The following is a 27,326-nucleotide window of genomic DNA, read 5'->3' on the forward strand; positions in this document are numbered from 1 at the left end:
TGAGACAATAATGTTCATTTTCGGGTGAACTATCCCTTTAAATCCTCCTCACAGTCCCGGTCGCTCTCCTGACCCTGTAGCTCCAGGCATCACCTCACAGGACCTAAGCGGGATTTCGGAATATCCTCCCTGGCTTTAGGGATTGAAGTTCCAATGCGCTGTATAGCCGAAATCTTAATTCTGCATTGTAAATAGATTATTGAGCATACAAAGCACTGATGAAACTCCAGTTTAAATGCTGTCTTCCCTCACAATTCTTCATCAGTTTGTCCTCTCAATTTCTTCCCATCTTACGTTTTCCATCGTCTCATCTAGGACATCTGGACATCTATAATAAGACAAATGCTAGTGACCAGCTAGTCTTTGCAGCAGGGCCGTAAAGTTTTATGCTGTGTTTTAATTATCAATAGCAAATGGCCACACTACATCAACACAATCTCAAGCAGAGGTGGACAGTAACGAAGTAAATTTGCCTGAGTACTGTACTTAAGTACACTTTTTGAGTATCTGTACTTTACTTGAGTATTATTTTTTCTGAGTACTTGTACTTTAACTTGACTACATTTGAAAGACAAATATCATACTTTTTACTCCACTACATTTATAAAAAGGTCCAAAAGTAGAAAATGGTTTCTATGCAGCGGGGTTTCCTGTGTGCACAATTTATCTGGCTTGCGATCTGCCAGGACCTTTTACTGTTGCCAAGTATTTCAGTTTTTCTAAGATCGCGGTTTTCCGGCAAGCTTTGAATGGCCATTTGGCAGATTTTTTAACGCAAATCTGGCAACTCTGGGATCTTCCCCGCTAAACTAATGTAAACGTAGGCGCTGCTACACCGTTGATAGCGCTCTAAAAAGGCAAATAGAACAATAAAAGACGAAAAGGGCACATGTTAAAGTGTGGTGTAATCATCTGTGGGTTACGATCAGTCAAAGATCGTAGAAACATTGTCATGAAAATGATCGGCATAACGGCTAAACGGTAAATAAGCATCACATACACCTTGAGCTACACGTGCGTGTTAACTTCTGATCTGCTGCTATATCATTTAAAGCGATTTGGAAAATGAATGATGTTTTTACTGAAGTAACTATAGTTGAAGTATTCCTGTTGAAATAAAAACAATAGAACCCTGCCCAAAATACAACATAAAATGTAATGGATTTAATGGTTATAATGGGAATTGTACTATGGATACTTGTTGTCTACTTGTATGTGATGGATTCTATTGATGGGATGGTAAATCCTATTGGAATAAAACCCAAAACACACTACAAAGAGGAATTTAATTTAAAAATCTCATTCTAATTAAAAAATTCATTGTTTTTTTTCAGCAGGGATGGTATTTGCATTAAAACCACAGTATCCACAAATTTACCATTTTCTAAATATAGGAACCATACTCCAATTAATAATCTTTAGTAAAACCACAGCAACTAAACATACCATAGTTTCATTATATTCATTATTATACTAGCTATAGTTTATGTTTGTAGTTAAATTATGGTAATAAGTCCAACAAACACATGGCTTCTACACTTTACTATTTACAAGAACCTTACTACTTACTGGTAAATTGCTGCTAAAACTGGTAAAGGGAATATACAAAATAAAAGAACACTGCTCATAAATACATATAGGCCTAGGGGGCTAATGAGGATAATTAGGCTAAATGATCATACAGGATTATATCTAAACTAAACATATGTGTGCTAAACATATAAAGCTCTTAAAGGAGTTGCTCACTGCAAAATTTGCCCCCATTGACTTTCCATAGTAGGAATAAAAACTACTATGGAAAGTCAATGGGGGCAAATTTTGAAGTGAACTACTCCTTTAATACCACTGATTCTGTGAGCTACTCGGTGTATTCAGTAGGGTGCTTCAGAGGCATAAGGTATACGACAATAAAACAATGCACAACTGACATAAAGGAAATTTACTTTTAATACTTGAGTACTTTTAAAAGCACGTACTTCTGTACTTTTACTCAAGTAAGAATCTGTCTTTACAACTTTTACTTGTAGTGGAGTAATATTTGACCAGTAGTATCTGTACTTTCACTCAAGTAAGGAAGTTGTGTACTTCGTCCACCTCTGATCTCAAGGCAAACATGTAACTATTTTACGAAGTGGCTAATTTTGGCTAATTCGTATGAATTACGATCTCATTCGTACATTTTAGTATGATTTGCTTTCTTGCCAGTGGTGTTAGATTTAGGGGGCGGGGTTAGGCTTCAGCATAGCTTTTTTTCTAGTAATGGTACGATTTTGTACGATTCACAATATACAAATTCATACATATTATCCACCTCGTAAAATAGTTACGAATTCCCATGAGATTAAGTTGTATACACTTGTTAATACCAGGTGCAAATGACAATTTGTCTTAACCAGCTACTTGTGCTCATCTGAGACGGATGTCAGTACCAGGTGGAAAGGCAAACAGAAGACCTGAATGTTTGGCAGCAGGGAGAGGTCAGCAGCTTTGTCCTGCACTGTTTTGTCAGATCACCTCTACAGTTTTTGAAGGTATTTATATTCTTTGTTTTAAGAAAGAACTATATACTTTTCTGGTTTGATAATCTGCAAGTTCTCAAACAGGCAGCAGTGCAAATGTGATCCAACATCAGCAACCACTGACATCATTCTCTTTACTAAGGGGATGTTTTAATAATTTATTACAAAGGAAGAGAAAGCAAATATGAGTGTTGCTTTTGGACTAGAGGTGGATCCTGAGGATCCTGAAGTCTTTGTGCAAATATGTCCACACCCACCTCCCTAACCCCTCACATGTACGTACACGCTTGCTTGAAATTGCTCAAAGAAAAACCTTCTTCATCACTAATTTAGTATCATTCTTTCCATTTAATCTCCATTCTTAGTCCACGCTCACTCCAGGAAATATGTCCAGGTCCCTATATAAGGTCACATGCAAAAGAACCGAGCTGAGCTGCTGCCACTGTTGTGTTTTGCGATCAATCTTTCCGGCAGGCTTGAATCCTCCCACGACCTGCAATGAGCCAGCATGATTAGCATCATGGGACGGCGGTGCTCAGAAAAAAACCCATTGTGGTGCTCTGAGAGCATATGGCGTGTCCACCCACAGCAAGCTGAGGGGAAAAGAGGACTGAGTCTAGTCATGTTTCTAATTGGTCAAAATATGTGCTTGTGTGTTTATGTGGCTAGCGTGTATGTACGGGGTTGTGGGTGGAGAGGTCGGAACGTTACACTTTATAAATAAATGATGAGCTGTTCTTCAAGCCTGATTACTTCCTACTTTTACCCCAGCACTGCGCCCCCATCCCAACCATGCTTTAATGGAAAAATGTGACCGAGTTGCCCCAGTATGCTCATGAGAAGAGCTGAAATGTCTGGCATTACCCCACACCCCTTCTATATTAAGTTGGTTTGTAAAACGTGTGCGAATAATTACTGTTATAAGTTTAGCTTTAGCTCTTGCCCATAATGTCTGAGCTATCTTAACTGCCTCACAAATGATTAACTCTACTTTAAACAAAATCACCACCCTTGTTTTTAACAGCCACTGCAGTGCATTTCGATGTGCTACTATTTATGCCTTAGTCCAGTGTGTAATTTTTTGGAGGATCTATTGACAGAAATGCAATATAATAAACATAAATATGTCTTCAGATGTGTATTAAGACCTTATATAATGAAGCGTTATGTTTTTATTACCTTAGAATGAGCTATTTTTATCTACATACACCGCGGGTCCCCTTACATGGAATTCACCATGTTTCTACAGTAGCCCTAAACAGACAAACTGCTCTATAGAGTGCATTTTGTAAATACATTATCTCCTTCGGCAAAGAAGCGAAAACGTTACTACATCTTTGCCCTTTGAGAGCCACCATAGTGCCTCGAAAGGGAGGGGTGGAGTGAGCCATTGGTTGCAATTCCCAACCTCACCGCTAGATGCCGCTAAATTTTATACACTGGGCCTTTAAGGATATATAATCTTTTTTGCATTAAAATATCCAAAACCCACTAGCACAGTGTTAATATTTTGTTAACTTGTGTAGGCCTACTACTTACATTTTCCCAAACCTTTACAGCAATATTTTAATCCAGAGTAATTGGCAATTTCAACCAGCGTCAGGTCTATCTTTGCATCAAGAAATTACATATTGTGACTTTAATGTGTTGACAAAAATATTTGTCAGTCATTTTTGAATATGGAAAGCAAGTAAGTTTCATTTTGTCATAGTAAAATAAATAAACAGAATATAAATAAATTTATTTTAAGGATTTGAAATGAAATTTTAGCAGATGTTGCCATTTTGTCCCTGGGTTGTAGAAACATGTCATTTTTTCTTACGTTCTTAAAAAATGATTGTGTTTATATTGGTCAAAATATTCCTATGTTCTCGACATCACTTTCCATTCTTTTATGCTAGTCTTTTGTAAAAGCTAGTGTTTTGGGGTTAACTTAAAAAAGTAACCTGGCTGCCTTAAAATGTTGAGTTCATTCAACTTAAAACATATTAGTTAACTAATGAATTTCATACAAACTAATTATGTTGTTAACTATTATTTTAACTAGTTGAATTAATTCAAAATTTTATGGCAGCCAAGTTACTTTATTTTATTTTTTTAAGTTGAACCAACATTTCTTTTTTACAGTGCATCAAAAAAAACCACCCAGCTCCCTACATCACCTGCCAGGAAGTGACACGTTTTGGAGGGTAAGCAGCTGCACAAACATTATTATCAATGGTCTGATATTAGCTGGCTTATCTAAAACATTTTTCCTGTTTAAAATGACAGAAATGCAAAAAAATAGATCATCTAAAATGTAAAGCAAGATTAATTTAAATTTAACACCGTCATTAAAGCTAACTCTTAATTTCTCACAAATTTATAAATTTAGCTTTGTTTTTGTCTTGTTCATTCTCTTACCCGCATGTAAATAATCAAGTTACAATTCAAGTTTAAGTGCTTGAGCTCGAACAAGGGGATATTTGTGAATAATGGTATATCCTTTTATAGAAATCTTCCTTAAATTACAAGAATTACAACAGAAATAACCCAAACATAACGAATTGAAACTTGTGCTTGATTTGTGGGGTTTCTTTGGATCTGCAACTGATCTTAGACCTATACAAAACCTTCTCACACAAGCAAGCCTAAGGGCTTTACTGATAACATCCGTGCACAAAATGGAACGCTCAGACCTGCAGATGAAACATACTGTATATAGGCCTTCTGTAACCACCTATACATTTTGCTGTTTATTTCAAGGCATTGTAAGATTATTTAGAGCCGTCATTTATATTGCAAAAATATTTACAAAAGACATTGTTAACACTTCTGTTGAAACCAGCATTTAATACTCTGTTAAAGCACACTGATATTGATTTTCAAATGTATGCAGTCCATTCAGTTTATTCATATAAAACATGTGAAAAAATCCAACAACCAATCTCTACCCTGACTCAGTTTAGTCTTACAGAGTTCAGAGTGCCAAGAAAGTTTTTTCTGCACGGACAGGGAGTTTTTTAGCATGTTTAGCAGACACCAATCATCTTGAACATGCTTTACATTTTTTTTGAATGTGTGCTTGAATGCAGGAAGTAACGTTATCCAACAGGAAGCAGAATCCAGAAGTGCTTCAGATGCATAAGATGGACATTCTTTGTTAAGAGCTCATGCTTGGTGAAACCTCTCTCTGTGTGACACCTCTAAAAGACTTTGTTTTCTTAACCCGTTTTGATTTTCTGTATTGATCGACTTCAACCTACTGTAAATGAATCAAATATATTAATACATAGTTGTAAACTAAACAAAAAACAATCTGGCCTGACAGGAATGTAACACATCTAACCCTAGTCTCACAGTTCCAAAATCTCAAGGTGGTGCCCCAACCCTCTTTTTGCGATTCCTTTTTTATAACAACAATCCCCATCTACTATTATGAACTATAAGATGTTTAAAAGCAATGTGAAAAGGAACATTTTCCACGTCATATAAATGATTCCAGATACCCTAAAGACAGGAAGTGGGGAGGTGAAAGAAGCTCACTCCTTTCTTACAAGAGATCATTATCTGCTCGGGTCAGCAGCCTTTGCAATTATCCAAAATCTGTTTGGAATTTTAAAAAAACTCGGTTGGGTCCCGCCTGCACATTTCTCATAGAAAGATTGCCTTATCTTTCTATACACAGGGACAGACAGGTTTGTAAATGCTTAAGCTGGAAGAGATCTGTGTTTCGAAAGCCTCGAGGCTTGCGTTACATGATGAAAAAGTGCCAAAACGTTTAACTCCTAACTGTGATGTTCATGAGCCTGATTTAACAAAAAAATCATGCAAAACAGTTCTGCGCATGAAGTGTTATCAGAGATAAACCAGAGATGCACAGCAGTGGAAGGTTAACTGGTGACGTAAGGTTTAGTGGAAGATTGCCCATACAATCCATAGAAGTCGGGATGCCTGTGACTTTGCGAGGCATCGATCCAGTCGTGCATGGAGAGGCCCTGGAGGGGCTGGGACATCGAGGGCGCGGAAGGCAGGGGGTGCGAGTACTCCTGTGTCCAAGGGAAAGATCCAGAGCGCGGGTAAGGAGGGTGGCCGCGGTGGTTCGATATGGAAGGTACGCTAGAGCAGTAGCAATTGTCCATGGTGCACATGAGAATTTTGCGGCCGCCGTATTGGGGCAGCATGGCCTGCTGGGACGAGCTGGCATTGGGATAGTCGGCCGGAGTGAAAACGGAGCTGGAATGATGGACAGACTGAGCTCCGCTGCTACTGCTGAGGCCTACGATGTGCTGGGTGGAGCTACAGGGAACCATGGGCGGCTGGGAGGGCGGCCCATCGGCGGAGCTGGAACCTTGACCCAGGAACTGCTGTTTGCTCATGGGGCCGGATGAGGACTCCAGCAGGCCGGCGCTGCTTTCAGGAAAGGCCGTGGAGTGTTTGCGTTTCTCACCCCCAGAGTTATTTGCAGTGGAGGGGTGGACAGAAACGCACTGGAGGAAGTGTGAAGGGGTGGTAAATGGTGCTGGAAACAAGGAAACACAGATTGGTTCTTATCTACCAGTGCCCAAAATGAACCTTTTTTTTCTTGCATAGACGTTGGCATCTGTGTTATCTTACTAGCCTCAAGTGACAGATAAATTTAAGCATAAATTAAAGCATTTTCTCCTCCCCTTTAGAAGCTGACAGCCCTATTTATTTTGCTTACCTGACTATGCACATTAAATGGTTAGCGACACTATACAATTTGAGACTTACCTTCCAGTAATTTTCTCAAGTTCTTCTCCTTCTTCGAGACTTCAGAAAGGAATATTTTGGAATTAAGATGCCCCACCTTGTAAGGAGGCAAAACACTTCCCGAGCACGACTGTGATCTGCGGAAATGCCATTTGAGAGATTATATCCATAAACACGGTTTAGCAATAGATTGGGTTACACTTTATTTTAGTGTCCTTTTACAGTGTATTTATACATTTAAGTACTGAGTAATAAAAATGAACTACATGTACTTACTATAGGGTTAGGGTTTGGTTCAGGGTTAGTTGCATGTAACTATGCATAATTTATAGTAAATACTATAGTAAATACATGCAACATGTGTAACAAGGGCACAGTCAAACAAAGTGTTACCATAGATTGGTATAGATTTCCACTAAACAAGATTTTGTCGGATGAACAACTTACCTATCCATTAGTATTTTCACTGGTTTTGTGTTCTGCAATGCAAAACAAAACAGAACAGAACAGAATATTAATCTCCCTGCAGTCTACAAGCTCCTGCTTGACTGTCTCTTTGTCTGTAAACGCAGAAAAATCTGCAAGCGCTGATGTGCTGATAGCAGCCGCACACCGACGAGAAGCATTTCTCACAGGTATGGCCACATTCACATTGGGCGAGCGCAGTAGATTTATAGCAAAAGTGAGGGAGTGTGAGTTTAAGGAAATATTGGTGGGAGAAACAAGCTCACCTTCATAATGTTAATATTCTCTGCCTTGTCGAACACGACTTGGACGGAGCTGAGCAGTTTCTTGGCCTCTTGACGGCGTTCATTGAGCTGCAGGGTTTGGGTTGAATTCTCCTGGCAGTATTTCGAGTGTGCTTTATCCAGCACCTCCAGAGTTCTACCCAGGTCGTCTTCTAAGAGCTGGTGCATTTTATGATACTGCGCACGCACCTCCTCCTTCAGCTGCCGTACCTTATCCTGCACAACAAACACATATGAGCATAAACGCACAGGTCTGCTGTAAAGAAACTAAATGGCCCCAAAGAACAAGATGCTTTTTTATGGTGGGGTTGAACACTGAATATTTGTTGAAAAGCTCTGTTTGTAAGATTTAAGAATCATGGGATACTTTTACAAGGCCATCTGGAACCACACAGCATTTTAGGAAAGCTTGTATATTTTGGTTTTGGTCATAGACGTAACACTCATCAAGTGAGCATGAGACATCTGGCGATGTCATGTACACGAGTAAACTGCTTGAAAACAAAAAAAAATATTACGTTACTTTTGTTTAGAACATTTTTCCCACTAACATGTCGCAAAGTACATTGTGCAAAATGTGACTATCATATAAAGATATGTTCTGTAATTATTAGGATTATTATTTACTTGAAATGGTAAAAATATACAGCCTCAGAAAAAATTAAGAGATTTTCCCATTTTTCATTTAATCAGCATTTATAGATGTACTGTGATCATTTCAGTCCAGTGTCTGTTAAACTTCAACAAAATCAAACCTCAGGAGTGACGAAGTCATCCAACAGCAAATGTGAAAGACTGACAGCATGACAAGACACATGAAAACTGTGATAAAAGCAAGGTTATCACATAAGAAAAATAATTTTGAACTTTTTCTAAATGCATGTACAAACATTACTGTTGTATTGCTTAAAAGTGAATATGAACTTGTTTTCTTTGCAGTATTTGAGGTCTGAAAAAATACACAGCATCTTTTCTGTTATTTTGACCCGTTTCTCCGGCTTTCATTTTCTGCAAATAAATGCAAATAAAAATAATAATTTTATTTGAAATTTGGGAGAAATATTGTTAGTAGTTCACAGAATGATAAAAAAATATTTTGAACAAATAACTATAAATAGTAAATTCTGAAAAAACTGAACATTATTTTGAAATGGTCTCTTATTTTTCTGCGGCTGTATATTTGAGTCATTATTAAAACCCTTTTTTCCTTTGGTAAAAATGTATATAAAGTGTGTAATTAGTGTTCCTCATATAGTACATCTTTAACAATTTTTTTTAGTATATGAATTTGTAACATGATTCTGCATTTTTTTTGTTAGCAGGGGCCTAGGCCCGGTTGCATAAAGCACCTTAATTGTAATTTTCCCTTAAGTATGTCCTTAAGTATACCTCAAGTTTTACTAAAGTTATTCTCCTATTGTCTTTGGTAAAGGAAAATCACCCCTTAAGTGTCATACTTAAGGGAAAAACTTAAGGTGCTTTATGCAACAGGGCCCTAATCCTTATATTTGTTATAATCTAAATTTTATATAAATAATACATGTGTTTTTATGTGGACACCAGGAAAACGTTGCGGAACTAATAAAGATGCAAACAATAAAGAATAAAGCATAAAGAATAATGTCTCATTGACATTGTATAATTTTGCAGTATAAATTCCAATTAATTTTCCATAAATAACCGAATGCAGGAAAGATCCACATAGTGTTTTGGCACAGACACGTCCAATGTCACACCAAAAAAGGGTGGTGGGGGTAAGATAGACACACAGACAGAGAGAAATTGACACGCATGTGTGTTTTCATACCTCCACCAGTAGTTTGTCAGACTCCAACTTATACAGCTGCTCCTCGATGTCTTTTACTCGATCGTCAATACGATCCTGCTGCTTCATTAACATATGCTGCAAAAAAAGCAAAACAGATGAATCAAACCTTTTGTTTTCCCCCACAGATCTCAGATATGCCAACCCAAACTACACAGACCGTCTCTGCGATCAAGAACTACCAGAACTGCAGTATTTTTGGAGAAACCATGACAAGCAAAAGTCAAGCCTCAAAAAGAGCAGACGTACAAACCCAGGCTTTCGAAAACAACCCATTCTCCATCTACTCTACAGTATGACCCCGAACACCCCGCGGGCTGCCTCTGCATCTCTATGACAACCGATTCCAAAAACCTTATTACTGCAAATGAGGAAAACAAAACATGTGAGCAATGAGACTAATTCATCAGAATCACTCTTATAGCGCACATGCGTTTGCCGTCTGATTCTGCCTGCTATTAGGTGTCTGGACAGGTTTTAAATTGGATTCGGAGGAAGCCACTAACCCCACAGCTCCCCCATCCCCCATCCAAATCAAAGCCCGACAGTGTGCTCAAGCTTTTATAATCCCCTTTACTTCACATGCCCACAAAAATCACTGCAACCGAGCGCACACGTCCACAGGATGCTAAATAACAAGCCAAGTTTAGCTTTAATCGCATAACCGTCTATAAACCCCGTACGCCATAGGTTGATTGCGAACGGAGAACGCAGCTGTCATGATAACAATAAAGTGCATTGTGCATGCCCAAGTGTGCGCATTAATAAGTGTGGAAATTTGAAGCGAACCGAGGGAGAGGGGGCAAGGCAGTCTTGCAGTCGCTCATTTTGCTCACTATCTCGCTCTTTGTTTGTACCGTCGGCTTCCAGAGTCAATGACATATTGTCACGTTATCCCGGCGCAGCGACGGCCGACAGGCATGTGCATGAGGGTCGCTGCTTTTATAGGCCGCATGAAAGAAGACACATTCTTGGGGCCTCCAGCAACCGGGCCTCTGCAAACAAACACCGACAGCGTTCACAGATCGCCATGGAAACCACGGTGACACCCACAGTGTCGGGAAGTAAAAGTCTCATTTGTTCCGTCTAAAGAGATATAGATTCTAGTTACAACAATGAGTTATGAGGTTGGTGTATGAGGGCTATACTTCTGTAGAAGTCACCCGTCAGGGTGATTTCAATGCCTTTTTTTATAACTGTAACGTTAGTCGGTTGTGTAATTCCTGGTGAAATATTACCCACAATCCCAAAGGAAGACTCACCTAACAGAGTAGGTGTTGTTACAATAGAAATGGGAATCATGGGAGGCTGACTCAACAGTGACTGTTAACTCCCGTAAAGCAAAGTGAATGATGTCATGGTCTCTCTGTCTCTAATGGTTTGGTCAGAAATCGTATCGCTCTTAGATCGCTTTACTTGAAATGCCTGGGTGATTCTCAAGAAATGTTGGTTTCAAGATAAAAAACACTTAAAAACACTCGCATCAACAAATTTCTCAATTTTTGTTCAAAAGCATTCATTTAAAAACATTTACTGACAGTTTAGCACAATTTTTACCATATAAATCCCATAACGTGTTTGGCTAAAAAAATGTAAAGCCATGATGCCTAAACACGTTTTTATTAATCATACATCATAAGACTTTAATGAAGTATATTTTAATAGAAAATTGCATGTGTACCGTTTTTTTTTATGCGGAAAACTACCTGTATCGGTGAGGAGAATAAAAAAAGTTGTGTACACAGAGTGCCAAAAGAATATTAAGCTTTCAAGTAGAAAAATATATAGTAATCTGTTAACCTGGTAGCTATTTGAAAGGTACTGGCAGATGTGTTTCTTCAAATTAAATCAAACCTAATGTAAATGTCTTTGTGTGTGTGTGTGTGTGTGTGTGTAAACATTCCTTTAAAAATGTTACAGAGGATGAGAACATCAGTCATGGACACTTCTTTCTTCCACTATATCTTCATTTTTATTATACATGAATATTCTGTCAATTATTATTTTTTTGTCATTTGAGTACATCTAGAACATCCAATTGTTTTCTTTCAGATGTTTTAATAAATTACAACAATAATGCACTCTGACCAATCAGGGTGCGTTACGGTAATGAGAATTTCAGCAGAAAAAGCAAGAAAACAAATAATTCATTCCTATGCTAAAAGTATGCTTTGTCCAAGGTAAAGAACACAATTATGCTTATTTTTATAATTATGTTATTTTTTGTGTTACAGAATTATATGTTTTATAATTAAAATCTTTACTGTCATGTTTTAGTGGTTTCGTGCAGAGTGACGAACCTATTGAATAAATGGCAAATCACTTCTGAAATACTGTGGGTATTCAGTGAAGTGCTCGACAAAACCCACTTTTTAATATCATTATTTAAGGGTGATGATTAAAAATGTATAAAAACAGTTTTTTATCATGTTATTAAAGAATGAGGTAAAAGTTTGGGGCAGACTTCTTTTACTGTATACCATTTAAATACAAACAGACTTGTGTGAGGGAATTTTATTCTAAAACAAGATGCAGGAATATGAATATATACTAAATACGAATATGAAAGAATTTTTTACCTTTTAAAATACATAAAGCCCTTTATTTTACTGATCAAACATTCACGTGATTAACAACCTTTCAACTTACCAACGTAAGCGACTGCTCTCATCTCACACGTTGGCATTTTTAAAACACCATAAAAACAGTATCAGACTTAGTCACTTGTTATTACTCACAGTTACAGAAGTACAGGAAACTCTATATCTTCAGCTTAACAATGGCCAGAGCCTTAGAAAGACACAAGCAGGAACTCTTTGTGCCATGTAAGCACAGCAGCAGTCAAAAGACAACATTTGTATTTCTATATATTTTACTAGTGTTGGTATATAGATGAATACATCCATGTACATCTGTGCAACTGCTTCCCATTTTAAAACACGCAGATGTGCAGATACAATCCGTCAATCGCTATTCATTCTGAGCACGGAAGGTGGCGTCTAAAGAGCTACAGAATCTTCTTCAGACAAACTAAATGTCTCTATGATAAATAAAAGATATTTAATTGCAGAGATTCAGTCTAACGATAGCTAGGCTAGCCTACAGCTTTTTTGACACTTTTAAGGTGAAGTACATTCAAAATCTGGTTTCTGTGGGGTAGCGTGAGGGGCGTGTGTGAATTTCACAGCTAAATGCTGGATGGAGTTGATTTATTTCTGCAGTTGTAAGTAGAAGCCTCTGTGACTCAAAACAACCTACGTACATTCAGAGCAAAAACAAAAGGTCAGGCATCCTTGCACTTATGTGTGAAATGTGCGAGCTGCAAGCACAGTGATAATTTACAGTTCGCTTATAAATGGAACAAACCTCGCATGTTCTTCACAGTATTCATTCATAACCACAGATTAAAAATGTCAATAATTTTTTAATGAATGGTGCGTGATTTACTAAACCGCATGCGAGTATAGTTCAGAAGAGCTCCCGTATAAACTCATGCTACATAATGCAGGTCTATAGCACTCAGTTAAACTAAATCCTGTTGTGTGTCATTTCAATGGCTTGATATACAGCCACAGAATTTTGGGGGGGTTACCTGTTTTTCCAGTTTTCATTTTCTGCAAATAGAAACAACATTTTATTTGATGTTTGGGAGAAATATTGTTAGCTACCTACAAATAGTAAATTCAAAAAAACTTAACAACATTTTTAAATGGTTTCTTAATTTATCCCACTACTGGTGACGCTCACTGCAGGAGCTGAGAGAAGAATCACATTAGCTCCCATCTTCTCTCCTATTAGCTGTCGCTCTCAAAAGTCGCTTCTCATTTGCATAAAGTTAAACATTTCTCAACTTTGTCGTGTCTCTAGACACGCCCCATCCGGTCGCCAACAGTTGCTACTGCTCGTGTCGCCGGAAGTCGCCAGGTTTCCATTGAAATGAATGGGATCATGTCGCTTGTCCGGGAGAAGTGAATGTTTTGTATGGGCAAGTGAGAGAGAATTTTACTTGCTTGACCGGACAAGTAACTTGAAAAACAACAACACCCAGGGCTGTACAGTGCGACATATACAGTATGTAGAATAATAAGAATAAGTGCATTAGACGGAGATGCGCGTTTGTGTGAATTGCGTTTGTTTCCATCCAAATTTAGCTTATCCGCAAAATTGGAATATCGCATAAAACATTTTCGAATAAGCACCGTTTCCATCCAAATAGTCAACCGTCACTTCCTAATAAACTGCCACTAAATATCAGTAAGAAAAGTAAGAGAAGCCACTGAATATAATGATTTTCATATAGAATAATACTTGCGCAAGCAGACGATTACGAAACACAATAAATGCGGTGCTTTTGTGGATGGCTGCTGTTCGAGAAACACAGTTGTAACAGTTCTAAGAGGCAATTACAGAAATACTTGACGACTTTGCTCAGGCATTTAAGAATGACCATAACAACATTTCCGATGCTGTGTAACAAGATCAGTACGCTGGTTAGTCAGGTTACACCATCTCATTGTGCAATTACGTGACTTTTTGGAGGAATTTATTCGGCAAATGCGTTTCCATTTCCCATTATTCGCATTAACCCTTTTTCCCATAAATGAAAAACCACCTTAAGCGAGCGTAAAAACTTTTTGCAAATTAAGGGTTTTTAATTCGAAATTTGGCGTTTCCAACCCGCTTATTGTTGTGCTTGTTTGTGTGTGACAATAATCAAATGGCACAACGCATTAAGTCCATATAACTAGATGCGGACGCGGAATCCTGTTATTTAAAGCGACAACGAGCAACTTTTTGACCTTAAAATAATGTCTCTAAAATTATTTTAGTGGTAGGTCAACTTTTAACTGGATGAATTTTACTGCCGTTGCTACCTGAGCAGCCTCCTATCGGCTGAAACTGCACTTGTAACTTTGGTGTTCGGGCCGGTACAAGCCCCGCCTATCCCCTGCTTTATGGCATATTTCACGTTTTACTCGTAGCCTGGGAGAAGTTAGCCAACAGCAGAGCTAACAGTAAGACGAAACGAACCAAAACATCACCATGGCAAAGCCAGCCAAAAAACCAAAAAGGGGGTTTTGTCGGAGGAAGCAAAGAAAATAAAGCGAGAGAGTGATCGGACACGAGGCCGGTCACGATTCAATATCGGACGGGCTTACACTTGGTGGTGCGAGCAGCAAGAGGCAACGGGTTGCAAAACGGATGCAGACCAAGCGGTCCGGCTCCTGGACTTATAAGTGTTATTTGTACATTTTTTGCTACTGTCCTGTACTTTTGAACGTATTTGTTATTAGTCTGTGTCATTGGCGCAACACCGGTTCGCACTTTATAAGCGTAAGGTAGCTGAGAGATAATATATGGTTGCCGGTGTCGATAGCTAGCATGTTGTCGTGTCTCGTCATGAATGTGTGTAGTGCTTGTAAATAAAGACTGAACAACCACACTAAACGTGTTGTGGTAAAAAGTAGCAGATTATTTTGTTCAGACCAGTAAACCACGTGAATGTTGGACAGTTCAGTCGTTGATTAGGCTAATGTTGTCGTTATATATATGTACATGCTATGCACTGTTTTCATACCGAGTTGACTGTAGTTATTACATATATTACACAAAACACAACTCCTGGTCGCGAACTTATGACAATGTATGCTGTATAAGCTACTATGGACATTGTTGCGTGATACATGATTTTGTGGACAATATTTCATTATATTACACAAATGACACCCTTTGCAAACAATGCTAAGTTACATACACGAGACCAACTATGCAAGCAAAAACAACTAGGCTTACTTACCGTTCTTTGTTGACATTACAGTTTATAATTATGGAGAAACGATACATAAATCTTTGTACTGATATACAAAGAGCATATGGTAACATGGACTACTTTACCTGATCGGTGGACATAGTTTGAATGACGTATCTGGGTCCGTCGGCTTAGTAAACAAACTCACTGCCAGCGGGAACAAGATCAAGATTTTTCTCGAAATTTAACGAGTTTTTTCTCGAAACACAATGACTTTATTCTCAAAGTATAGTGAGAATAATCTTCCGTAGTTTTGTACCTTAGCCGGGGAAATTCTTGTATTCTGCATATTTATTTAAATTGCAAGATTGAGCGCTTCACTCGTCTGCTCTTTCGGTCCTTCGCCTCTTACCCGTAACCCGCGAATTACGTCTTTGGGGGCGGGGCACTGATAGATAAGCGAATGGTTGAAGGAGGGGAGATGAAAATGAGTGACTGAATGCGCAGCTTGCGCAATATAACATTTCTGCGCATTAAATTTATAATACGCAAAAATTATATATTGATCAGTTTGACAGTCGCACCGGTGCGGCCATTAAGAAAAACTTACTAAACGCACTGGCAGGAAAATTTGTCGCAAAATGAGACCATTTAGTCGCAGTCTAGCGTGTCAGAGCATTGGTTATGATTTTCGGACGGATCAGGCCTTAACTTAACATTCTTAATGAAAAAGTTGCCAATCGTTCTTTTCATCTTCTCTCATCATCCGCGGCTACATCCACTCTGTTTATCTGACAGGCCTATGCTACTCACCTCTCTGTCCGACTGCAGCACAGCATTTTCAAACGTACACACACATACAGGAATATCTGGACAACGGCCAATCAAAGGGGGGTCCGCCCTTCACTATCTCTGATTGGTTTAGACCACGATATGGGCCTAATGTGTCTGTTGTTGAACCACAGGGAAACTTTCGCAGAGACTTTTTTCCCTCGAACGGCTGGTCGTACGGTGCGACCTCAAATTTTTTTAGTCGCACCATTGAGAAATTAGGTTGCATGTGCGACCAAATTGGTCGCACTCTAGAGCCCTGCAGAGGTACAGTGTCTTTATTTTAGATACTCCCTGCTTGATTACACAATATGTTAAACTTGCACAGTTATCTTATCCTAATCCTGGGTTCACATCAAACGCGAAAAATCGCATTCCTCGCTCTTTATTACTCACAGGAAAAGTTTGTTATTTTCGTGTGAGTGACCCAAGCTGCCAAATATTTTCAATTTGTGCGGAAGACGAGTTTGACGCGTGTTCGTGGCAATTGCGCCGCCCGATTCGCGTGATTCGCATTGCCTGCCGCGAGTTCGCGTCTTTGTATGCAATTTACAAATCGCTTAATGCGCGTTTGGTGTGAACCCGGCATAAGAAAGAACTGAAGAAATCTGATTATTTTATCCGGAGCATTAAACATAAAAAACAGAACTGCACACAGCAATGTAAAGCAATGCAGCATGATACCGTACAAACCACTCCAACGCAATCTTGTCATGCCTTCATCTGCAGTGGTTTTGTCCAGCTGAATAACTATCACAAAGAACGTTTCCAGAAACATGCTTACATGATAAGGCTGCATGTGACAGCGTGGGCTTGCTTCTCTTTGCTTCCTCCTTTTTGTCATACTGGACATTCTCCAACACTTCACCCAGGGTTTGCTTTTGCAGAACACTTTCCTAACACGTTTCAAACGATTACAGACATTCTTGTAATCCTGCACAGAACCAAAAGCTCAAACAAATGTCGCTTTCATTAATAATATGACTGTGATTCCAAACATCTGAAGTCATGCAGCTATACTCAACATTTCTCAAGGCCGACTGCAGGAGTCATCTAATGCTGTCTGGACTTGCCTGCGTGCAGTGGTGTGATAAGAATGGCCTCTCAAATTATTCAGTGACACCACAATCAATTTGAGTCTCTATAAAGCAAAATCTTGAGGACAATTATATTTAGAACGATCCAGTCCAATTGCAAGCATGACTAAACTGCAGAAAATGGTCAGATTTGGGCAAAGCCCAGCCCTCATGCATAATACCACAGTCCTATATTTTAAAAAATGCAGTTGATGGTAAAAGCACTTTTATGAATTGTGTAAGTCAGTATGGCCTATAAGATTAAACAAGCTCATTCATGCAGAAACACATGGTCTGGCCCATTTCTGCACTAGAGAGAGGGAAGAGTAGTAAAACATGCTAAAAGTAGCTGATGACCCTAAAAAGCACAGTGTGACATGTCAAGACACTTAAGCGCGATTTTTACTTCTGCGTAGGCTACGTACGTAGACGATGCCGTCGTGAACATTTATGGTTCTGCGTTGAGTGTATGCGTCGTACTGCAATTACACCGCCGAAACGCTAGTTGGCTCTTTGTGTTTTCACGGGTTTGCTCTTCTTCGCCGATGTTTTGTGTGTATGCTAGTGTTTGCAAACGACATTGGAAGCTGATTGCATCTTAATGGAGTTGGAGCTGATCGAAACAGAAAAATGTGTAATCCGTTATATTATTAACCTTACTTTCATGTTAGAAGTTAAACAGATGTTATATTAAACTTAGTCTTGTCCACATTTTGGATTTTTATGTGTTCATTTAGATATTGTTGAAAAAAAGTATACTTTTCAAAGGGGTGTACTCATTTACGCAGAGCACTGTATATACATAGATGTCAAAACTGTGTATTGAAATGATACCCTGATAGAATATCATATTTTGTCATGGACAACTCACCCTATTAATTGTTTAGTTAAAAATGAAACGAAATGCAACCAAGATCTGGAAGTGTCACAATTTTGTTCGTTATTTGCAAAAGAGTCAAAGAACAGAATATGTAAAAGTGCAAACTATGTATAGAGTATGCAATGCAATATTAACACAAATATAAAACTTTCAAAAAATTAGTAACAATAAAAGGTAAAACAAAAAATAAAACTATAAAGCCAATAAAGTGCAAAAGATTGTGCACAGTGTTTATAAAGTGCGAAGTTCTTCATGTCTTTTGCTGACACTCTTCCAAACCGACGTTAGAGGAAATCTCTCTCCAAGAATTCGCCGCCATCTGACAGTCTTTATAGTCCGCCGAAGAAGAGTCATACAGATGCGTGTATTTCCGAACCTCTTCAATCAGACGCTCAGTACTTGGTCGATGTTCGCCATGTTGTTCTTTTGTGGACTCTGAACTTGCCGGAAGAAGATGCCAGAAATGCGTAGAAGGAAGTACGATGCTGCCAAACCGACCAATCACAGCGCTTGCGGTCCGCATTGAGTTGACGCGTTGTTACATTTTTGGAGAGGTGCGTGTCAGGCTACGGCGTAGGGTACGCGGCTCTGCGTAGGCTACGCTACGTAGAACCATAAATTGGCCTTAAATGTGCTCAGTGTTCGCAGCTTAAAAGGGATAGTTCACCCAAAAATCGAAATACTGTCATCATTTACTCACGCTCATGTCATTTCAAACCTGTATGACTTTATTTCTACTGCAAAACACAATAGAAGATATTTTGAAGAATGTCGGTAATCAAACAACATTGGACTTCATTGACTTCCACTGTATGGAGACAGAACCATATTTCAAAATATCTTCTGTGTTTCACATATGAGTCATGTACAGGTTTTGAATGACACAGGGGTGAAAAAAGTCTGACAAAATGTTCATGTTAGGGTGAACTATCCTACTTACATATTTAGAGGTGAGGGGTTATCCCCTTAGAAAAAATATAGTAAGCTAAAACTTCTGTAAAAAGAATAGGTGAATGCAGGATACAGCTACCTCCACTGGGCATCGATCAGTTAATTACTGTTTTTTATTATTGTAGCTAAGGTTAGTTTAGGGTTTGGGTAAGTGTAGGCGTTAGCTAATGTTTTTTTTTGACAAAATTTGACATTTTGCCACAACCGTTTAGCTAACATGCTCCAGTTAGCAGCTAGCCGTTTTAGCCTTAGTTCACCCAAAAATTTAAATTCTGTCACCATTTACTCACCCTCGAGTTGTTCCAAATCGGTATAAATTTCTTTGTTCTGATTAACACAGCGAAAGATATTTGAAAGAATGCTTGTAACCAAACAGTTCTTGGCCACCATTGACTCCCACAGTAAGAAAAATGTGTTTCGCCTTCCTACATTCTTCAAAATATCTTCTTTAGTGTTCAACTGAACAAAGAAATTTACAAAACAAATCCCTACTATGGTAGTCAATGGTGGCCAAAATTTATTTGGTTACAAGCAGTCGTCCAAATATCTTTCTATGTGTTCTTTAGAATAAATTTTAATGAAATGGCCACGCATAAAGTGTACAGCACATAATTTAAACCACCACACAAACACTTTGAGCCACTCTTCCTGAGTCCCAACTAGACCCTATTCCTACTGTAGCAGCACAAAAGAGGGGGAAAGATAAAAAAGAGGGGAAAGAGGTAGAACGGTAATCCTTCATAGGATCTCCCATGATGTCATCCCTGCTAACAGAAGGCGGATTATTGGGGACAGAGGAGAGGAGGAAGTGAGGTCACACTCTTCCTGTGTCTGCCTGGAACCAGCGTCCTATTCCTGAACAAGAGGCAAGGGAGCAGAAAATGGGCAGGCAGTTTTACTGTGGGACTACTTGAGTCACACTCTCTAAATTTATGCACTTGCGAAAGAAAGAACAGAGAGATGTGTGTGTCTTTCAACGGCAGCTGTGGGTCCTGCATCCACTCCCCCCTCCCTTTAACAGACACTTGGCTGCCTTAGGAGCCATGACACATTGGCCATCTAAAAAGCATTCCTCCACGCATCCAGAAGTTATCCCTGCCAAATCCAGCAGCAGCTCACCTCACAACAGCTCATTATTCTTTGGGAGGCAGCTGAAGGAACAGCGTGTATTTTCACTCCTACACTGCAAAATGTCCCAGCTAATATTGTCATTAACATATCTATCACAGTTTAATTGATAGGTAGAAGTAAAGAATTGAGGAGATTTTAATAAGTACCTTTGAGGATCAAGAGAAGAAATGTTCTCTCTTATAAAGTGAAAACGAGCTGTTGTTAACCATCAACGCCCTTTCATTATGATATCTGGAAGCCTTTAATCCTTTTCTTTAAATTACATGAAGTAATGCACATTGGTCAATGCTGGTTGTTGTAAATAGTGCTATATAAATGAAGTGCCATTGCCATAACAACTTATATCTTTAATTTAAAAAAAATGGAAAAATATATTTTTTATTTGTGATCATTTACACATCACTCTTGTTAGTAAATGCTAATCAGACAGAGCTTGATGTTAATGAAACTGAAAAATTGTATGACAAATCAATGTAAACATCTATAAAGCACACAGAACATGCTTTTCTTTGTAAAGCACTACCCTCAAAAGCCTGTTTTATGGATACTCAGATAGGTTGTTTGCACATGGCGTCACGGCACTGCGCGAAGTGCCAATGGAAGGCAGCAAGTGATTTTTCCATAGGAATTAACTATAACAAACTCAAAATACCTGTGTTTTGCGTCGTTTTTGACTGTTCAAATCGACCAAACCATGAAAGGTGTTTTTATTGTGTAGCAAAAGTTGATGTTCATGAAGGGGTAAAATGCGAGTATTGACTGAGAAACAGAGATAAAAGTGGCTTGTAAACCTGAATCTGCGGTTGGGATGAGCAGAGCCGGATGACTTTCTAAAACGCTTAACGAGGTTTAACGTACCTAAACGACCAGGGGCCTCATTTATCAAAAGTGCGTAGAAAAGGTTCAATATTTTGTCGTACGAATGAAATTTAGAATGTGCGCATGTACAAAAAAATCTGTATTTATCAAACGTGCGCACGCACATGAGTAAGCAATCAATGTTGATAAATCCCACATGTGCGCAAGTACCATGCTTGTTCACGGTTATTAGCATTCGGAAACGCCTCCAATTTACCATATATGGTGACAACACCTCCCTTTATAAATCACGTGAATGTATTCTGTGCTGTCATTAAACAGATCACCGCAGCCTTTTGGCTTGTTCGACTTAATGCATCAAGTCGAACAAGCCTTTTGAAAACGCATTCTTTGCGCAATGCATGGTTTGCTCAAATTGGGTTTTATTGTTAATTTTACAATTATTTACAGTATAGGAGATTTATTTTCCATAGCCTAAATTAAACTGTTCAGAAAAGAAACAATATTTGCAGTTATTTTTGGTGGAATTGGTTAAATCTTATGATTTGGTAAAGCGATGTAGTAATAGAAAAGCAATAAGACGTTACATTTTTTTATTTATATAACTTTATAATAATGATTAATGTGCAAACCTCTTTTTAATCTTTTTCAATTAGTTTGAACGTTTTTTTCTTTTATTCATTTTTTCATATATTGTTCTGTTAAATGTGTCTTTACATTGTGCTTTCAATAAAAGAAGGTTTGCCAAATCATCCAGCAAAGCGAGATCAGCCATGACACTTAACTACATTTCAAATTATTTCCCATTTGTCTTTTATAGCGTTTCACACGCAAATGTGTACCTCGAACTATGAAATTACTAATCGAGTATTTGCAAAAAAAGATCACATGAAACACGGTGGCACTTTCTTTTTGTAGTATCACCATTCTACCACTAGATTCTCTGCGTAAGCATGCTCAGAGGTGTGCTTATATTTACACACAATTCTACGTATAAGTACAAGTTGGTAAATCCCACACTTTGCGTGAATCTGTTCTTACGCACTCACTACGCACATATCTGTGCGTACGCACTGTTGATAAATAAGGCCCCAGGTGAGCTCAAATGTACTGCTCAAGAACCTTGTCATGAACACTAGCTGCAAAGATCGAGTCCTGATTAAACGGATAAAGTGATAAATCTTGCGTTAAGCATTTTTCCCATATAAGTCCATTATAATGAAACAGCTTAACGTGCCGAAACAACAACCACGTAAAACAAATTTCTATTAAACCTTAATTGTAATAAACACTAGCTACTGTTAAAAGAACAAGCACTTTTTCCAGGGATAAGAATAGTCTCACATTAAGCTTGTTCTTCATTAAAGTACATTATAAAGAAACCACATAACGTGGCTCAAGGCAGCAACAAACTGAGAACATAAAACTTTTCTGTTAACATGTTTATGTTTGATATTAGTGATAAACAAATGTATTTATTTTGGTTTTCCGTGGTTGTTGTTTTGGTACGAGATTTTTTACTTTATCAATTTAAAGGAAAATATCTTTATTTGTGTTCCGAAGACGCTGGGAGGTCTTTAAACATATTGAACATCATGTGGGCGAGTAAAAAATAACACAATTTTGATTTTGAGATTAACTTTTCCTTTAATAGGGGCTCGTTCTTTTAACGGAAGCTAGTATTTATTACAAGTAAGGTTTGACAGAACTCTGGGCTTAGCTGGTCGTTGTTCAGGTCGTTAAACATAGGTACTTTGAGTTTGTGATTGTGAATTCCTATGGAGGAAAATCACTTGCTTCCCTACAGCCGCGCCTTGCGCGTCATAAAAACCACGTGATTGCAAATGACCAATATTCCTGTCTACTATTTGACAATGTCACAGGAAAGCAGACAATAAGTGTAGGTGGAGTTTATCAGATATTTCAAATCAAGGTCTCTGTAGAGTCTAGAGATCCTCTGTGGGGTCACAATCACACGTAAACTTCTCTTCATAGACTTTACTTGTAACCTTCAAAATGCTGAAAATGTTTCACCTTTTGAATGAGTCAACGAACTGATTCCACAGATGAGTTTTTTGTAAGAAGTCACAGAAGTCTTTTGAGTTATTGCAAAACACTGTACATTTTAAAGGTCCTTACAAAGGACAATTCACATTGTTGTTTTAAAATAAAACTAAAGACAGTTTTTCAAAAGTAATCTAGTCAATGTTAACTTAGTCTCAGGCTCAGACGTCACGCCCACGGACTGTTGGCTAAATGTCTGATGCATAAGGCACACTTTTCTGGAAACACTTCGAAGCGCGTTCGAAGTCGTCATCTGATTGGTTGAATTTCAAAGGATTTCCCAGGAGACGTGCATGTCGCTTTCTTTAAAGGTCCGCCTGGAAACAACACGAAGCCGTCTGATCCAAGTAAGCTGTCGTGTTTACAACGGTTGCTATAAGAATTCATCACGATCAACTAAACGCTTAATTCTTAAAAGTATGCAAGGTTCACGGCATAAATTTATAATAATTTTGTTGCATTTAACTTTTGACACGTTCGTGAATTTACACCGGTCTGTTACGGGGACATTTCCACACCTCTAAACATGACGCGGCACAAAAAGAAACATGATTGGTTGCTTTAACTGTCAGTCATATGGCCTCTTGGGCGGGCCTTGGCCAAAGAAAGCGGCGATAAGTTCCAGACCTTCAGTATGAACGCGAGACTACTGTTAACTATAAATCAAGCAAAAAATGCTGATATGTGGCATTGTGAAAAGTATTGACTGTCTCTTTACCTGGCGGTACATTTGGCTGGGACGGCATTAAACTTAAATATGACAGAATTGTCTAGGAATGATGACACAAAAACGCTGTCCTTCCAGCATTCAACTATTAAAAGGAAGTTCACAGATAAAAAAGTTCCTTCCCATCCTCATTGCTAGAACTTTCTCTTCAGATTGAGGTGTTTACTGTAATGAAAACCACAACTGGTTGTCTGGTATACGCTTGTTATTTTCATGTATTGTTATTGAAAAGTATTTTGCTTGAAAAAAATGTTAATAGTGTAAAGTTACTATTATTATGTGTATGTAATTATATTCAGATCTAATATGTGCAACACAAACTCTATAATGTGCTGTGCTAGCAAAAAAGCAGGTGTATAACCAGACCACGGCTAAGTGGCTATGGCCTAGAACATTTTTTCCATTGCCCTTATTTATTTATTTCAGACCGCAGCAATTTCGAGTATAGAAAATTAACAAAATAAACCAAACAGGCATTAAACAAAGCAATCCTCCTTGCTTCTGAGACTATGGTCCAAGTACTGGTTGACAGAAAAAGAGCCATATCAGTCAGTAAAATATCTGGTAGGACTGTTAATCTTACATTTAACTTCAAATTCAAGCTAATAACAAACAAACAACAGAATTTCAAAACTTCTGTAACTTCTATCATTTTTGTGTTGTACCTGCTCAGAATATGAGCTTGTTCTCTCATATCTGCAGGTGGGGAATTAAAGGTCAGAATTCATAATGGCTTCCAAACAGACTGTATCAGTTCTGCAATCTCTGCATCACACGTTTTGTGTTTGTGTGTGAAGATGTCTGCGGGTGAAAAGCAGTGGGGGGGAAACTACAGCAGAAAATCAAGTTTGATCTGCAATGCTCCTACTGAAGAAACGGCCAGAAAACATGCCATGAAAAATTCCAGCATATACCTGGTTTTGCAAAGTAATCGGTAGGTTAAAATAGAATTTAGCTCATTCCACAGAGCTAAAAAAAACAAGCTCATGTTATCATCTCCCAAGTTAGGTTACTCTCATTATACTCCTGTTGTCTTCAGATTGACAGGGTTAGATTCAAGTGAGATTCGACTAAAAGACTCACCCTGATATCATTGCGTCGTACTTCCACGTCGCAAACTGCGTGGCCGTGGTTAGGTGCACATCTGGAGAAGCAGCAATATTGGCAGACAGCCACCTGTTCCACATCGCAATGATAGAGTCTGTATTCATCATGGTGTGGACAGCTCCAGGCCCTGACTTCTTCAGCCGCCACTAGTAAATGGCCAGGAGCCGGACAGGGTTGTTGGAGATGTGTCTGAATATGAGACTGGCAACACGGTGCGTTACAACGAAGACACACTTTCTGCGCTGGAATAGGAGGTCCTCGCCTACACAGAATGCAATGCAACACCGCCGGAGCTTTCTCGACGTTCAGCGCGTTAAACTTTTCCACGATGTTGTTCAGTTTGATGTTTTTCTCCAGATTCGGTTTCTGGTTGTACGCGTGGTTGCACTCAGGACAGCGCACGTTGGCCGTGTCCTTTGCCCAGGCCTCACTGATGCAGCCTCGGCAGAAGTTGTGTTTGCAGGGCAGCTGCACTGGCTCCACGAACACATGCAGACATATGGGACAAATGAGTTCCTCCTCGAAGCAGTTCCTCCAGTTCTCCGCCATCTCGGCCATTTGATCTGACATCCGGCTGCGCGGCGCGTGAAAGGGCAAATACCGAGTTCTAGCAGCGTCCTGTCATTCTCGTGATCCCATTCATGTATCCAGTTGTTAAATCAGTTGATAAAAACTATACAAGCACAGATGGTCCTGAGAAACAGCTGTTGATCAGACCCAAACATGCCAAGCGAGCGTCTCTGCTTCTGGCGAAGTTGTCAGTAATGAAATACCGCAGCCGAGCGAGAAAAGGGAATCTTGCGTTGAAATACGATTGCGTATTGTTTATTGCACTTCTGTGTAACGTTGGGTTTAAGCTGAGAGGCCTTTCTGCTGAATATAGTTAACCAAATATGAACTATTTTAAAACAAACTATAATCCTGTCGATTTAAAGAGAGAGCAAACGTAGCCTACGTGTAAAGTTTTAACGCAATTTACTTGGATTTAAAATGATCGTAATATGATAAAACAATAACATAATGATGACACCGAGACAGATGCCTGACCATTCGCTAAAAGATCATTCAACTAGCCTACTGGTTAAAGACTACTGCATAGTAACCGTGCTGCTAATAAAAACAAGCATGCCATTATTCACCATCAGGATGAGATGAGTTGAGTCATAATCAAAATGCGTATCGTCCGTGGCGTATCGTCATTTACCAAGTTTAAAACAGGAAAAGGGTGACGCCATGAAGTTCAATGAAGATGTCCTTTCGCAAGCACTAGTCATTTACTAAAGCAGTCGATCACGTATTTGATTTGTGCCCAGGGCACATGATATTTGCCCTGCTGGAATAATAACAGCTTTTTTGAACGCTACGCACGGAAAGTAGACCTGAGCCTCTCTCTGTCGCTCTTGTATCGATGGGATTTCGTTTCCTTTGAACTATACGAAAGGCACCCGGTAAACGTAGAAACAGATTACGCCGCGAGACGACTTTGAACGAACGTAGAATTCACGCGAACATTATGTATGTCAACATTTGTTGTAGCATAAAAAACAAAGACCAGAGATGTTATCGTAAAGCTATTCTCTCGCTATCTGTGTTGGTTAAACATTAAGGAATTATCCAAAACCCTCTCCATGTTTCGCCCGATGTTTACTTGGCCGCACTTATTACCAGAGACGGATCGTTTTCATTTTTAATACCTGATGTCACGTATTTTATTTTGATCAAGCTAACTCGCCTAAAATATTCATGTATTAACGCCAGATACCTTTCTTGCTCTTAAAGGAGACGATATCGTTTGGCCCTTGTTATCGCTCATCAGCCATCTTGTTTTCCTGTTAAACGCGAATTAAAAACGACGTAACGTTATCTATTTACTTTTCTTCTCATTTGTATGCCCTGTATATAACGTTAGATGGCTCACGCAAAATCAAAAAAGATTCAAACAATGCAGCGAAAATCCATGTATATCACGTCCTATGCACTGTTAGTCCTCATTGAAAACAGATGGTTCGGCGCCGTATTCCAATTTGCGTCTGTTATTATTTATGATTTTTTTCCTCTTTCAAGCGAATCCTAGATGAGAGGAATGCAGGCACAAGACTGCAACTCAGGATACAGTTCACATACTCCCCCTTCCCTGATCACGTGATCCCCTCAGATTCGATACATAAACTGGGAGAGTTAATGA

General features: G+C 38.8%; 1 protein-coding gene and 1 long non-coding RNA gene across 2 annotated transcripts; one reads left to right on the forward strand and one right to left on the reverse strand.

Annotated features, from left to right (window-relative positions):
- Positions 1 to 446: 446 nt before the first annotated feature.
- On the forward strand, positions 447 to 17,164 carry LOC130558983 (uncharacterized). The gene is made up of 3 exons (XR_008963526.1): positions 447 to 2,531; positions 4,647 to 4,708; positions 9,935 to 17,164. It is a non-coding gene; the product is annotated as an uncharacterized LOC130558983 (long non-coding RNA).
- Positions 5,205 to 27,266, reverse strand: trim8a (tripartite motif containing 8a). The gene is made up of 6 exons (XM_057341773.1): positions 25,118 to 27,266; positions 9,789 to 9,884; positions 7,964 to 8,197; positions 7,680 to 7,711; positions 7,254 to 7,369; positions 5,205 to 7,020 (listed from the first exon to the last, which is right to left on the reverse strand). The coding sequence occupies exons 1-6, from the start codon at positions 25,709 to 25,711 to the stop codon at positions 6,392 to 6,394; spliced, it is 1,701 nt and encodes a 566-aa protein (XP_057197756.1). The 5' UTR covers positions 25,712 to 27,266; the 3' UTR covers positions 5,205 to 6,391.
- Positions 27,267 to 27,326: the final 60 nt, after the last annotated feature.

Source organism: Triplophysa rosa, linkage group LG9 (genome assembly GCF_024868665.1).
Source record: "Triplophysa rosa linkage group LG9, Trosa_1v2, whole genome shotgun sequence".
Taxonomy (NCBI): domain Eukaryota; kingdom Metazoa; phylum Chordata; class Actinopteri; order Cypriniformes; family Nemacheilidae; genus Triplophysa; species Triplophysa rosa.